The sequence below is a fragment of the Euleptes europaea genome, chromosome 1, assembly GCF_029931775.1.
Source record: "Euleptes europaea isolate rEulEur1 chromosome 1, rEulEur1.hap1, whole genome shotgun sequence".
Lineage (NCBI taxonomy): Eukaryota > Metazoa > Chordata > Lepidosauria > Squamata > Sphaerodactylidae > Euleptes > Euleptes europaea.
This window is the reverse complement of record NC_079312.1, coordinates 125,723,469-125,738,432: the sequence shown is the minus strand read 5'-3', so window position 1 is coordinate 125,738,432 and position 14,964 is coordinate 125,723,469. Positions and strand designations below refer to the sequence as shown.

General features: G+C 44.4%; 1 protein-coding gene across 2 annotated transcripts in view; it reads right to left on the bottom strand.

The window, feature by feature from the left end:
• Window positions 1-1,392: 1,392 nt before the first annotated feature.
• CYGB (cytoglobin) overlaps window positions 1,393-14,964 on the bottom strand; it is a 74,558-nt gene continuing 60,986 nt past the window's right edge. For both annotated transcript variants that reach the window (XM_056864220.1, XM_056864212.1), the window contains exon 4: window positions 1,393-2,395. In XM_056864220.1, the coding sequence (XP_056720198.1) occupies window positions 2,344-2,395 (52 nt within the window). In that variant the 3' untranslated portion in view covers window positions 1,393-2,343. The remainder of the gene's footprint in view (window positions 2,396-14,964) is intronic.

The following is a 14,964-nucleotide window of genomic DNA, read 5'->3' as shown; positions in this document are numbered from 1 at the left end:
ATACGATAAGGAGAACATTCACAAATCACTTTGTCATAGCACCAAAAGCCTATTTTATAAAATACACAGTTAAATCATAGGTATTAATATTTATTATTTATACAGTGCCATTTTTGTGCATGGCTGTTAACAGACAACCCAAATGGTGAACAACTTCCTGCCCCCCCAAGGGACCCCACATTTTAGAATAGGCTTGGAAGGAATGGATTTGAATTGGTAAGAGTCAGTAAAGAACTACATCCTACTGTTTCCATGCAATCTGCTTCACAAGCCCTAATACCTGCGCCTCTTTCCACAGCTTTAAATTGTCTTCGCCTGGCTTACAACAGGCAAGATGATGCGCGTACAGTGAATTTTGCTTCTGCTTTTATTATTTCTTGATCATTTCATTCTCATATGTAATAAAAATCATTTAAGTCAAAAGTATAAAGTTTTGCTTTTTTTGTGTACGGAAAATATAACAGTCAGAATTTTCCCACCATCACCCCCATTTAAAAAAAAAGAGAAAGAGAGACGGAGAGAAGCCAGGAGAAACTGTTATGAATTGAAATTTATAGGACTTGGAAGTTAGATACTGAAGTATTGCTTAAAAGGCTAATCGGGTAGCGTTATGTCTCTCTCTTCCAAAAATATTATTTTCTTCTGCTTTGAAATTAACTGCAAAGTACATTTGGTTTATGGCATATGATCATAGTTTAATTCTGGATATTTATCCAATTGCTGACCTTTTCATCCCTAGCCCCCATCACATTAGTTTTGAATAAGGCTTTTTTAGGTTTTTTAAACCATCCTGCTAATGCACTTTTTTTTTAGTTGAACATTTTTTTAAAAAGCAAATATTCTATTAAAATGGCATCCTACCGAGACTGCCTGCAGCCCTGCCTTTGATAGCAGTTTGATCTGCAGACATTGCCAGGTGATAATGCTCATCTTGGTGTCATAAAAAACTTCACCTGCTGAGATTTTTTGCAGCTCAAGCTTCTGAGAAAGGCCCAGGAGCAGCCAGTCAGGGTTTTATGTCTGGCCAGGTAGCAACGCTACCGGCTGAAATTAATCGAAGAGAAATACCAAATCTTTCCAAATATCATCCAAGTGAATGAATTATAAAGAAAAATAATTTAAAATTTGATTGTACTGACATACTGAGTATTCTGGTGCAGTACTGCCAACTCTGAAACCTGTAGTCCTGTGTACAGTTAAGCTGCATATGTCTTCTTGACTTGGCAGTAAACTCTTCTAACTGCACACAGAATTGTTGTCTAAATGTGTAGCAAAGAATGAAAGTCACTGCAGACTTACTTGTGGAGAAGCCCAATGGAATCAGTGGGCTTTAAGTCTGAGCGGCAACATACATAGATTTGAAATAACAATTTACCCCCCTCCCCAAACATATTTTAGGCGTCATAACATATCTGGAAATACATACATTGACATATTCTTTCAATAGATTCATTTGGTTTTTGATTGCACTCCTTTTACCTATTCAGACTTTGGCTAAACCTCCTTGAAAGACTCTCCTGTAGTCTCATGACTCCTCAAGTTGGATCTTTAAGGGGGAGGATACACTAGATAATACAAGACTCACGACAGAACAGTGAGAGCTGGAAACACTGTTGATATAATTCCAGAGAAACTCCAGTCTAGAGGAGTTAACATCAAAGAAAAGCAGAAATGACAGACAAGACTTGAATCTGACCCATCATTAAGATTTCAGATCTAGGCTATGATATACTATGATCAAATGGATCCCAAAAGGAGATGGCTTGGAATGAATCATGCGGATACAATTTTGGACCTAGATCTTGCAAGCACTTATGCACATATCTCTAGTGTTTTGAATAAAAGGTGGGCATAGAATTACTCAAAAGTGGCATATGCGCACAAAAGTACTTGCAGAGTTCAAATACTAGAGCATTAAATTCTCATCTTAGTAAAAAAGATGGAAACAAACTGAAATTTCAGCAGCACTCGATGGTACAGGCTCTGCAAGGCAGACAAAAATTGCAAAGTCTCCAGAGCTATAAACATGAATGAGATGTTAACAGTCTCGATCTATTTAATGTTTATTTTTCCCCCTGGGGAAATTAAAGATATTCCCTCCCCCCGTCACAGTGTACATGATTTAAATTTTGCCTGTCTTATACTTCGGGGAGAGTGCTTATGCACGTCTAGTGTTCTATAGCTTTGCTGGCCTGAGCTATAGAAATCATAAAGCACTTCCACTCACTAATATGTACACAGGATAATTAAAGGAGACAGATGTAGTTCTCTTGGGTGTTATGATCCGGTGCCAGTTTATTCCTCACTGAGAAACAGCTTTTCAGGTCTGTGGGAGGGGCTCTGTCACTTGGCTGCCGCTTCTGCTGCTGCCGCCACCGCCGTCACCTGGGGGTTCCTGAAAAAGCAAAGGAAGCGTCTTGCTAGTCCAGTTTGTTGTGTGGTTTCCCGACTGCTCAGGGAAGGAGATGAAACGTGGTTAGGGTTGCCAACCTCCAGGTACTAGTTGGAGATCTCCTGCTATTACAACTGATCTCCAGCCGATAGAGATCAGTTCAGCTGGAGAAAATGGCCACATTGGCTATTGGACTCTATTTGGCAATTGACACTATGGCATTGATGTCCCTCCCCTCCCCAAACCCCGCCCACCTCGGCTTCTGCGCCAAAAACCTCCTGCCGGTGGCGAAGAGGGACCTGGAAACCCTAGATGTGGTCTTCCTGAAAATTAAGGTCTTTTTCACATGGTAGGTAAGGGGCGGAGTTATCTTATATCCATAGTTCCCAAATGGTGTGCCAAGACAGAAGCTAGCCTATCTTGAGAACTAAAGAAATTAGAAACCCCTAATGTCCAGCATCCTTACACAGTCTGGGACCTTGTACCTTCGAGACCTCCTCTCCTGCTACACCCCCAAAGGACATTACGTTCTATGGATAGGGTTGCCAGGTCCCTCTTCGCCACCAGTGGGTGGTTTTTGGGGCGGAGCCTGAGGAAGCAGGGGTTTGGGGAGGGGAGTAACTACAATGCCATAGTGTCAATTGCCAAAGTGGCCATTTTCTCCAGGTGAACTGATCTCTATCAGCTGGAGATCAGTTGTACTAGCAGGAGATCTCCAGCTAGTACCTGGAGGTTGGCAACCCTATCCATGGATGGTAACTTGTTGGTGGTCCCCGGCCTGAGGAGTGTGTGGTTGTCTTTGACAAGAGCCAGGGCTTTTTTGGCCCTGGCTCTGGCCTGGTGGAACTCCCTACCCAGTAACATCACGGCCCTGCAGGACCTTAAAGAGTTCTGCAGGGCCTGTAAGACAGAGTTATTCCACCAGGCCCACAACTGAGGACAGACGCGGATGTCATCTGTGCTGGCCTCCCTACCTCCCCCCTCTAGGGTTGCCAACCTCCAGGTGGTGGCTGGAGATCTCCCTCTATTACAACTGATCTCCATCCAAGAAAGATCAGTTCACCTGGAGAAAATGGCTGTTTGGCAATTGGACTCTATGGCATTGAAGTCTCTCTCCTCCACAAACCCTGCCCTCCTCAGGCTCCACCCCAAAATCTCCAGATATTTCCCAACCTGGAGCTGGCAACCCTACCCCCCTCTGTTATTTTGTTCATTTATGAACCTGGGGGTGGGGACTGTCTGACTCTGGTTACTTTTCTAATCGAACACCATCTGCTGTTTTATTATGGTTATATTGTTTAGTACAGTTATATTTATTGGTTTTAATGTATGCGTATTATGGCTTTTATTATGGTTTTAATGTTGTTACCTGCCCTGAGCCTTACTTCAGCTGGGGAGGGCAGTATAGAAATTTAAAGTAATGAATATATAAATAAAATAAATCCACATAGGAGGCGATTGGCTGCAACTCTGCATGATCAGTCTCTGGCCATGCCTCCTTCTGATCTGCCTCTCTTGGGGGTGAGGAATTCTGCCATATCTCTTGTTCAGGTGTCATTGGATGATTCAGCCACTCCTGATGTAGAGATGCAGAAGAATGATCTGCCCTTAAGGGAAGATTAACAAAAATATTTTCTGGCAGGGTATGAGCTTTCTGAAGAAGTGAGCTGTGGCTCACGAAAGCTCATATCCTGCCAGAAAATATTTTTGTTAGTCTTTAAGGTGCTACTGGACTCTTGCTCTTTTCTACTACTGCAGACAGACTAACATGGCTACCCACTGTGAATTATCTTAGGGGAAGATGTCTCTCATGTGTTTTCATTAGCCACTGCTGTGTGCTGGTAACCCCATAAGGAGGCATGCTCAGAGCAGTGAATTGTGAGTGGTGGGATCCCTCAAGAGAGATTAGCTCTTCTTCTTGCATGCTCTAAGAATAAATCTTTTGGTGGGTATGAGAGAAGCACAGAGTTGACAACCTCCAGGTATTAGCTGGAGAGCTCCTGCTATTACAACTGATGTCCAGCCGATAGAGATCAGTTCCCCTGGAGAAAATGGCCGCTTTGGCAATTGGACTCCATGGCATTGAAGTCCATCCCCTCCCCAAACCCCGCCCTCCTCAGGCTCCACCCCCAAAACCTCCCACCACTGGCAAAGAGGGACATGGCAGCCCTAGAGAAGCACACCACTGATTTTAATTCATAAACTAGCATGTTTGATCTGGCCAAAATGTGGGAAGCACTGCCTTATGGTTTTTCAACTTGGGGAAATCATTAGAATTTCCTGCTAAATACCATTTAAGCACAGTGAGCCATATGTCTACTTGTAATCTAAATATTGAATGGTTGGAATGGCACACCACATTGATTTTAAAGTTCCTCAGTTTCTTACAGTTCAGAACACCCAGTTTCCCACAGCTCTAGACTTTTAACATTAATACTTTATTTCATTGCATCTGTATAGCTCTTTTCGATCGTTGAAAGTGCTTCATGTACTTAACCTCTGTAATCCTTTTAACAACCCTGCAAACCAAGTCAATATTAATTATTCCCATATGACAGAAAGGAGAGGGGATGTCAGTCTGGGAGACAGTTGCTTAGCTAAGAATACCACGTAAGTTTCAGAGATGGGCTTGAGATCATCTGAATGAAGAAGAAGATTGGGTTTTTATATGCTGACTTTTTCTACCACTTAAGGGAGACTCAAACCGGCTTACGGTCACCTTCCCTTCCCCTCCCCACATCAGACACCCTATGAGGTAGATGAGTCTGAGAAAGTGTGACTAGCTCAAGGTCACCCAGCTAGCTTCATGTGTAGGAGTGGGGAAACCAACCTGGTTCACCAGATTAGCCTCCGCCGCTCATGTGGAGGAGTGGGGAATCAAACCCAGTTCTCCTGATCAGAGTCCACCAATCCAAACCACTGCTCTTAACCACTACACCACGCTGGTGAGCTTCTCACTTCACACACTCAGTCACTACATTACACTAGCTCTTTTAAATTTTTTTGTTATGCCTAAAGATAATCTATGATAGGTTTTCCAATGAGACCAATGGAGAGTGCTTATGAGGCTAGGCTGCACGAATGAGTCTGATAGACAATTTACAGCAAGGTCCTATGCAGAGTTACTCCACTGAAATCAGTGGGCTTCACCTGGAGTAACTCTACCTAGCAACATAGTATTAGATATGCAACATTGGTTGTTTTATTTTAAAAGAGGTGTGTGGGTATAGAAGTTGTGAGTTCAACACAGTGGGCTAGATAAGCTTCATCTCCATTCTGGTATTACAGTTCTGTGTCCGTAGACAAGGGTATGCATTTACTAGGAAAACAACAGCTGGAATCTACTATTATTGACTATCGTGAAGATGTAGTGACTTTAGAATATAGAGAACTAGTGGAAATTTTCCTGATGGCAGTGAAAATAATTATTGCTCAAAATGGAAAATGGTCTCTCACAGTCTGAGCCCATGCATGTTTACTCAGAAGTAAGGACTATTGTATCCAATTTGTTCCCCAACCATTGATATGCAAAGGACTGCAGTCTAAGTCATGTGTGGAACATAGTGATAATGAAGAAATCACACAGTTTGGGTCTGAAGCTATGATCTCAAGTCGAATGAAACAGCAACTTTGATTAAACTAAGCAAGGCTGGGTCTGGTTAGTGTTTGAACGGGACAGCAACTGGAGTTTCACGGTGGAAAACAGGCAGTAAACAAACAAACAAACAAACAAAGTAAATGTATTTAAGATCATTAAAATAATACACTGAAATACAGGGACAGCAGAACCATATATACATTCGTGGAATTCTATTACAAGGATGAATAATGGGCCAATATGTTTTAAATTAATTTAAATAGGACACAAGTATGTAAAAGGAGTTGCTTAGATTTTTTTTCTGAAGGCTGTTGCTCCGGGTGATAATATTTGTTCTTTTTTTGGCTCCTGAACTGTATATTCTTTCTATATACCTGCAAAATTTAACAACAACAATAATAACTACTGGATCTTCACTGGCCTTCACAAGTAGGGTTGCCAAACTAGCTGGAGATCTCCTGCTATTACAACTGATCTCCAGCCGATAGAGATCAGTTCACTTGGTGAAAATGGCCACTTTGGCAATTGGTATCTATGGCATTGAAGTCCCTCCCCTCCCCTCCCCCAAACCCTGCCTTCCTCAGGCTTCGCCCCCCAAACCTCCTGCCAGTGGCAAAGAGGGACCTGGCAACCCTATTCACAAGTGCTGTTTTAATCCCCTAATTCAGTCAATTTAAATTAGCAGGATTAGTGCCCCATCCATCCAATTCTAATGTTGCATTGAATGGACAGGCTAATAAGGAATATGTTATATATTTGCAAATCAGGAGGAGGGGGATATTAATAGTACAAGCAAGAATCTTTCTTTCTGGAAGGGGAAAAAGGGGGGATTCAATAACCCACTGAGTCAATCAAGACTCCAGGTTAGTAGTTTTATTATATTTAGAGCCTCTGTAGTCCCCCGGGGGCTGTTGGCAAGAGTTTTGCACTGGGGGGAGAAATGGAATTTTCCATGCTCCATCTCTCTGTGAAATGAGAAGATTGATGGTATGTAGTTTCTGGTCATTAACCAGCTTTCCTCTTGCAGGAGGACACAGCAGGAAATGTGCTTCTCCCCCCCCCCTCCATCCCCCACAGCCTCTTTCTACATGGCTCCCTTTTCGACTATAACAAGCGCCGAGGCTGAAAACGGCTTCTGAATTTCAACGACAGACATGCGAGCGCTGCCTGCACCCACAATGCCCTTCCCAGTTCTCTCTGCTGCCTATTGTGTAATTTGTTTGCCGCCAAATTTAGTCGAATTAATCTTGGTCCAGGCTGACATAGTTTCTAATAAGCTCTTCTCAGATAAAGCATATCTCTGTGAGCAGATGAAGAAGAGACAGACAAGGCCTGCTCGCATTCCTGCTCTCCTATCGTGGCAGGAAATCTGTCTTCTTTCTCTTGTTTATACTCTTCCCTCTGAGGGGAAATCAAGAAAAGAAAAGCCAGGCAACATCCTCCTCTGGTGTAAACTGTTAGCGCTCCAGTTGGACTGAAGAAGTGGAGCCTTTTTTACACCAGCTATGGATCTGGTCCAAAAATTGTAGCTTCTCAGGCCTTGATCCAGAGATGGAGACATACAAAGGAGGGCCACTCAGGGTTGCCCGGTCCCTCTTCACCACCGGCAGGAAGTTTTTGGGGTGGAGCCTGAGGAGGGCAGGGTTTGGGGAGGGGAGGGACTTCAATGCCATAGAGTCCAATGGCCAAAGCGGCCATTTTCTCCAGGGGAACTGATCTCTATCGGCTGGAGATCAGCTGTAATAGCAGGAGATCTCCAGCTAGTACCTGGAGGTTGGCAACCTTACTGGTTTGGAGGATGGACTCTATGGCATTGTACCCTGCTGAGGTCCCTCACCTCCCCAAACCTTGACATCCCCTGGTATTTTTCAACCCAAAGCTGGCAACCCTAGCTGTCTGTAATCTCTGGAAACACAAATCAGACACATTCTACCATCATATCTATATTCAGAAGCAGATAGTCATTCACACTTTATGCTCCGTCGACAAATTAAAGGTCCTTGTGTTTATTGGGGAACAACATGAGGACTTTGTATTGCATGTGAGGTAAGAGTTTTGTGCCTCCCAAATGCCCACTGGCTCTTTTCTGTTTGTGACCACAGCATGCAAAGAAAAGCATCTGTGGCTCCCCCCCCCACCATTTTTGTGTCCTCAAACTGACTTATGGAGCCAGTATTGGCTGGGCTGTAAAAATCACATTACTTACCTGACTACACAGAAGTTTCACAACTAGGGTTTCCAGGCCCCTCTGGCCACCGGCAGGGGATGCGGGGGTAGGGAAGTCAGATCTAGGAGATTTGGGGATGGAGCCTGGGAAGGACAGGGACCTCAGTGGGGTACAATGCCGTAGAGTTAGGGTTGCCAGCTCCGGGTTGGGAAATACCTGGAGATTTTGGGGGCGGAGCCTGAGGAGGGTAGGGTTTGGAGAGGGGAGGGACTTCAATGCCATAGAGTCCAGTTGCCAAAGCGGCCATTTTATCCAGGTGAAATGATCTCTGTCACCTGGAGATCAGTTGTATTAGCGGGATATCTCCAGCCACCACCTGGAGGTTGGCAACCCTACATAGAGCCCACCCTCCAGAGCATCCATTTTCTCCAGGGGAACTGATCTCTGTAGTCTGGAGATGAACTGTAATTCCAGGGGATCCCCAGGTCCCACCTGGAGGCTGGCATCCCTATCGAATCACAACAGAGGCAATAGAGGCTCTATGGGGTGGTATGCAGATATGAAAACAACGTGGGGTAGGGTTTATTCTAAGCTTGTTTTCTGTACAGCTGAAGTAGCCAGCACTTTGCCACGGTCCCCAGAGTTCTTTGTAACCAGAAGAAAATAGATAAGAGGGAAGGGAACATTAGAATGAATAGGGAAAGACACTCTCTTTCTCTCTTTTCATAGAATCATAAACTTGGAAGGGACCACCAGGGTCATCTAGTCTAACCCCCTGCACAATGCAGGAAATTCACAACTACCTCTTTTTATCTTTTTCTCATTTACTTTTTTTAAAAATCCCACATGCCTAACAGCACAAAAACTTGATTCACAGCGCACATTTTGGTTTTGACACTGCAGAATATGTCTAGTTGCATGTTAGATTAAAACATGCCTTACCCAGGGTTTGGAAATAGGTGCTGCAGAAGATCAATGAACAGGAAAAGGGCTGAGCACTCCATTACTTTCATTTGTAATGTATATTTTATTCTTGAGGTTCCATTGCTCCCTTCCTGTCCACCACCATCCAGTTCTAAAACTTTACATCCTGAGTAAATATTCAAATAAGTATTTATGTATTTGCATGGTTTTGTTTAAATTGCAGAGTTTGGATTTGGGAGTGCTATTTTTAGTATTCTAACCACAAGCCTGAGGGCACTTGAACATGACATTCTCATGGATGCTAAAATCTGTTTATTATATACAATCCGTCTTTTCACTTTTTGTTTGTTTTTATTGTTCCAAAGCAGTCTGCATCTCCAAGATCAAGCAAAACATGTCTGCAAGTTAAAGCAGGGTTGGATCTTGAAGAAAGGGTTCTTGAAACACGGCAGAAAGACGGACATCTGGCATGTCTGAGCCCAGATGGATCTGAACATCATTAGGACTGCAGTTGCAATGGTTCTGTCTTCTTTGGTGCTGCCATAGTCAGCCCTTATCAGCCCCAGAAGGTCGGACCAAAACCAATGGGTTGAAATTAGATCAAAAGAGTTTCTGTCAAAACATTAGGAAGAACTTTCTAACAGTTAGAACAGTTTCTCAGTGGAATAGGCTTCCTCGGGAGGTGGTGAGCTATCCTTCCCTGGAGGTTTTAAAGCAGAGGCCACCTGTCAGCAATGCTGATTCTATGACCTTAGGCAGGGCATCTTGGCCATCTTCTGGACATGAAGGAGGGGTCACTGGGGGTTCTGTGGTGGTGGTAGTTGTGATTTTCTGGCATTATGCAGAGGGTTGGACTAGATGATCCTGGTGGCCCCTTCCAGCTCTGTGATTCTATAATTCCCATATCATTGTTCCATCTTCCTTATACTGTTACTCACTCACAAACGACCATTCATTTTGATGAGTTGGATATGTGTGGGGGAAAGGAATGTGAATCTCAGGGCTTTCAAGGGGAGTGCAGTGCCTCTTATTCCTGTCAATGAAGACAGGCCACCAAGTGGGGTTTTTTGGCAATACCTTCAGGATAAATGAATATGTGCATGTGTTGAGGGGGGTGACAAGTGGGATCACCATGGCAAGTTCTGCCCAGCCTAGCGCCTTTATTGGAAGGTGTGAAGAGGCAAAATCTATGTGCATAGGGTGCTCTCTGAACTTTCAAACCAACCTGTCCTATCAGGGTTTTCCCAATCATGCAGAGAGGGGTCTCCATGTATAAACTTGTCCTATGTACACAGTCCAAAATATGCATCTAGAACTGAGGCAGCGTTTGTTTGTGCAATCTGTCACTCCTTCCCTCCATACATTCATTCTGCTACAAATGTCATGTGAAACACCCAGTATCAGAAGTAGGGTTGCCAGCTCCGAATTGGGAAATACCTGGAGATTTTGGAGGTGGAGCCTGAGGAGGGTGGGGTTTGGGGAAGGGCGGGACTTCAATGGAATATAATGCCTTAAAGTCCACCTTCCAAAGCGGCCATTTTCTCCAGGTGAGCTGATCTCTTTCGCCTGGAGCTCAGTTGTAATAGCAGGAGATCTCCAGCAGCCACCTGGAGGTTGACAACCCTAATCAGAGCTGTTTCTCCTCTCTTAGCTTTGTTTCCCCACCTGTAAAGTAAGACCAGATGACCTATCGTATAGGGTCATGTAACAAACAGCGTAACAAACAGCGTAAAAGTGTTATAACAAGAATAAAGAGGAGTTCCCATTCCAAGTTTTTTTAATGGTCTGCCTATTGTTAAATCAGTCTGCTGGTCATACTTGTATTACTTTACAGTAAGAGTCTGCTGAACTCTGCTTTTAAGTTTGAAAGATACCCAAGAAGAGGACAGGTTGCTTGTGATTACAGCAGTGTTTATTAAGGTTAAATAAGATGTTACAAGCAGGTGATGGTTGTGCAATATGCTTCCCAACCTCCAGATTAGGGTTGCCAGGTCCCTCTTCACCACCAGCAGGAGGTTTTTGGGGTGGAGCCTGAGGAGGGCAGGGTTTGGGGGGGGGGCTTCAATGACATAGAGTCCAATCGCCAAAGCGGCCATTTTCTCCAGGTGAACTGATCTCTATCGGCTGGAGATCAGTTGTAATCAATGAGACAGGGGAAATGGTGGGAGCAAGTTGATAGCTTGGAGCCGCTGCCACTGCTATAAATGCCTCTTCATTCACAGCAGCAGTGGGAACACGACGGGGAATCATCCCTGTATGGAAACAACCCAGGACACACTGCTTCTGCTTGTCTTGCAAGTAAAGTGGCTAACCTCCAGATGGTGGCTGGAGATCTCCTGGTGATAGAAATCAGTTCCCCTGGAGAAAATGGCTGCTTTGGCAATTAGACTCTATGGCATTGCAGTCCCTCCCCTCTCCAACCCCTGCCCTCCTCAGACCCCCACCCCAAAATCTCCAGGTATTTCCCAACCCGGAGCTGGCAGCCCTACTGGCAGGAGAGGGCACAACAAAGGGGAAGCAGAAAAAGTGGACTTGTATACGGCCTGAAGGTACTTGAAGAAGACAATCTACAGAGGTAAAAATAGCACATTGCCACATGGGGCCCTTAGACAGTTTATCAATATGAGAATTGAAGGGACCATAGCTACAAGCTACATACAATTATTGGCAGAGATAGTGAAGAGGCCCTGCCTGATAGTTCAACAATAGTCTAGACAAAAACCAATGGAGGAGGAGGCAGTAAAGAGTGTGATGTCATTCTTTGCATTTATTCTTAACTGCCTAAATAGCACATTTGAAACTCTAACTCTCTGATCTTTGAGCCACCAGTTTAGATTTCAGATGATGGGCTTTGCCTGCCATCTGTATGAACGTTCATCGCTTCCTTTGTCCGAAGAGCCTTGTGATTCCACTTACTGTAGTCTGCAGCTTTGGGAAATACGGGGTTGGGTAGGGGCTGTGGCTCAGTGGTAGAGTATCTGCTTGGCATGCAGAAGGTCCCAGGTTCAATCCCCAGTTAAAGGGACTAGGCAAATAGGTGATGTGAAAGACCTCTGCCTGCGACCCTGGAGAGCCACTGTAGGTCTGAGTAGACAATACTGGCTTTGATGGACCAAGGGTCTGATTCGGTAGAAGGCAGCTTCATGTGTTCATGTGGGGGTCTTACCAGCAGCCGCAGCGTCACCATTTTATCAGCAGAATGCTGTCTGTGAGCAGAATTTGACTGTGGGCACCTAATGTTGTGTGACTGAGCCAATAGCCACATGAAGCTACATCATGCAAGCTGGTTGTTTCGCCCCACTGATCCTAGCTGGATCCAAACCAATGAGAACAATTTTTATTCTACCACAGATTCCCTGGAGCGTTCCTGTTCCCATCCATGAAAAAAACAAAAAACCTAGCCATAGCAGTTTAGGAGAGCATTTGAGGTTAATGTTAATCTCTTTCTTCCTTCTGCCGCAAGTACTCACAGGATGTGGTGAAGACCCTAAGGATCGTGTCTGCATGTTAAGAACATTTACTGTAAGGAAATGCCTCTTCCCCTAGTTTACAGGGATCAGAGAAAAATACAGGTTTCGCTGGGTGGTATATATTTCCCCCCCCTTCCCAAGATGTTTTTGTTGACTCACTCACTTGTTTTGGCTGAACAATCTGTTACCGCGCTTACAGAAGAAAAGACTGGAGACTGGAGGTAAAGGAGAATGAAACAAGCGATCACTTTTGAGTTACTTTTAGCAGCTGAACTCCCTTTACCCCTGTGAGACAGAGAGTGGGAGGAGGTCTCTGTTGGCTGATCATGAAATGGAAAGGCTCATCTAAATCTGAATATGGCAAGTATCACTGGAGATGTTTGAAGGCTTGGAAGTTCATGAAGTCAGATTGGCTTTGCCTGCCATCTGTATGAATGTTCAGCCCTTCCATTGTTCAAGGAGCCTCATGATTCCACTTACTGAAGCCTGAAGCTTTGGGAAATACGGGGTCTTACCAAGCAGCTGCAGCGTCACCAGTTTATCAGCAGAAGGCTGCCTGTGAGCACAAGTTAACCGTGGGTACCTCTTAGGGTTGCCAGGTCCCTCTTCATCACTGGGGGGGGGGGAGATTTTGGGGGTGGAGCCTGAGGAAGGTGGGGTTTGGGGGAGGTGAGGGTCTTCAATGCCATAGAGTAATGGCCAAAGCAGCCATTTTCTCCAGGTGAACTGATCTCTATTGGCTGGAGATCAGTTGTAATAGCAGGAGATCTCCCGCTAGTACGAGGTTGGCAACCCTAGTACCTCTATCCTGAGCAAATGCTTTCAGCCACAAGCACGCAGTTTAAGGAGGGCAGCCAAATGGCAATGCGCCTTATGTTAGTGCTTCCCGGTTCGTCCTCTACGGACCCCTTTTATATGCAAGCACTGAGATGTATCTCAAAAACGAAGGGCAGGACTAGATTGGACAGGCGATCGTTCATTCACATATCAAGCAGGGGTTTTGACATGAAAAGGAGGAATGACTCCCCTCAGTCCATCACTCCAGGCACTTTTCTCCCTTGCTTGTTCACTTCCAGCCTAATTTTTTGTTTGGAAACATGACTCACACAGTAAAAACATATAACATAGAATAATTAAAAAAATGAACCCCTGAAAACTGTGCAGAAACTTCAGCTGCCACAGGACGCTGCTGCTAGATTGATTGTGTGTGTGTAAAGTGCCGTCAAGTCTCAGCCGACTTATGCCGACCCCTTTTTGGGGTTTTCATGGCAAGAGACTAACAGAGGTGGTTTGCCAGGGCCTTCCTCTGCACAGCAACCCTGGTATCCCTTGGTGGTGTCTCATCCAAATACTAACCAGGGCTGACCCTGCTTAGCTTCCGAGATCTGACTAGATCGAGCTGTACCATTACTGACCAGTTTATGCTGGTCTGATCATATAATACTTATGCTTCAGCAGCTTCATTGGGTTTTTTTTTTTTCTGGCACACTTCAAGGTGCTGGCTTTTACCTTTAAATCCCTTCATAATCTGGGGCCTTTGTCTGGTGGACTGTCTTTCCCCCTATGATCCCAAGTGCCAGCGTGGTGTAGTGGTTAAGAGCAGTGGACTCTAATCTGGAGAAGCAGATTTGGTTCCCCACTCCTCCACATGAAGCCTGCTGGGTGACCTTGGGCCAGTCACAGCTCTCTCTGAACTCTCTCAGCCCCACCTACCTCACAAGGTGCCTGTTGTGGGGAGAGGAAGGGAAAGAGACTGTAAGCCGCTCTGAGACTCCTTAAAGGTAAAGAAAGGCGGGTCATAAAAAACAACTCTTCTATTTTCTTCTGCTAACAAAGGTGGTCAGGCATCTCATTTCTGACAGTTCCTTCTATTCGGGAGATCAGTTCAGCATGCCCGCCTTTGGTGATTGTGCCCACGTTTTGAACAGCCTGCCAGATATGTTACAGAAAGCTCCTGCACTCTTTTCCTTCCATAAAAAGAACAAAGCAGAATTATTCTGATGTACCTTTAGCAAAAGTTACTAATGAATATCTCTGGCAGATGGTATTAACAATGTTTCAGTTTTGATATATTTTAATACATGTGTTTTCAATTGTGTTTTTAATTGTTTTACCTGTGTATATTTATGTTTTGTAAGGTGCCCTGGGCATTGTGGGAAAGTGAGATATAAATATTTTAAATAAGTAAATAAATTTTAAATAAATAGGGGAAATAGAATGATGACAAAACCTAAAGCAGGTGTGTGCATTTTCTGGTTCCTCTTTGTACATTCCTTATGTTGGGGAACACAAATGCCAACCAGAAGACTGTAGATTTGAGTCACAACACAAATGATTTCTACTTCTTGAGCACCCGATTGCGTTTATCTTTGTACCACAAAGATCCCCATGGTGCTAAAGTTTGAATTAAACA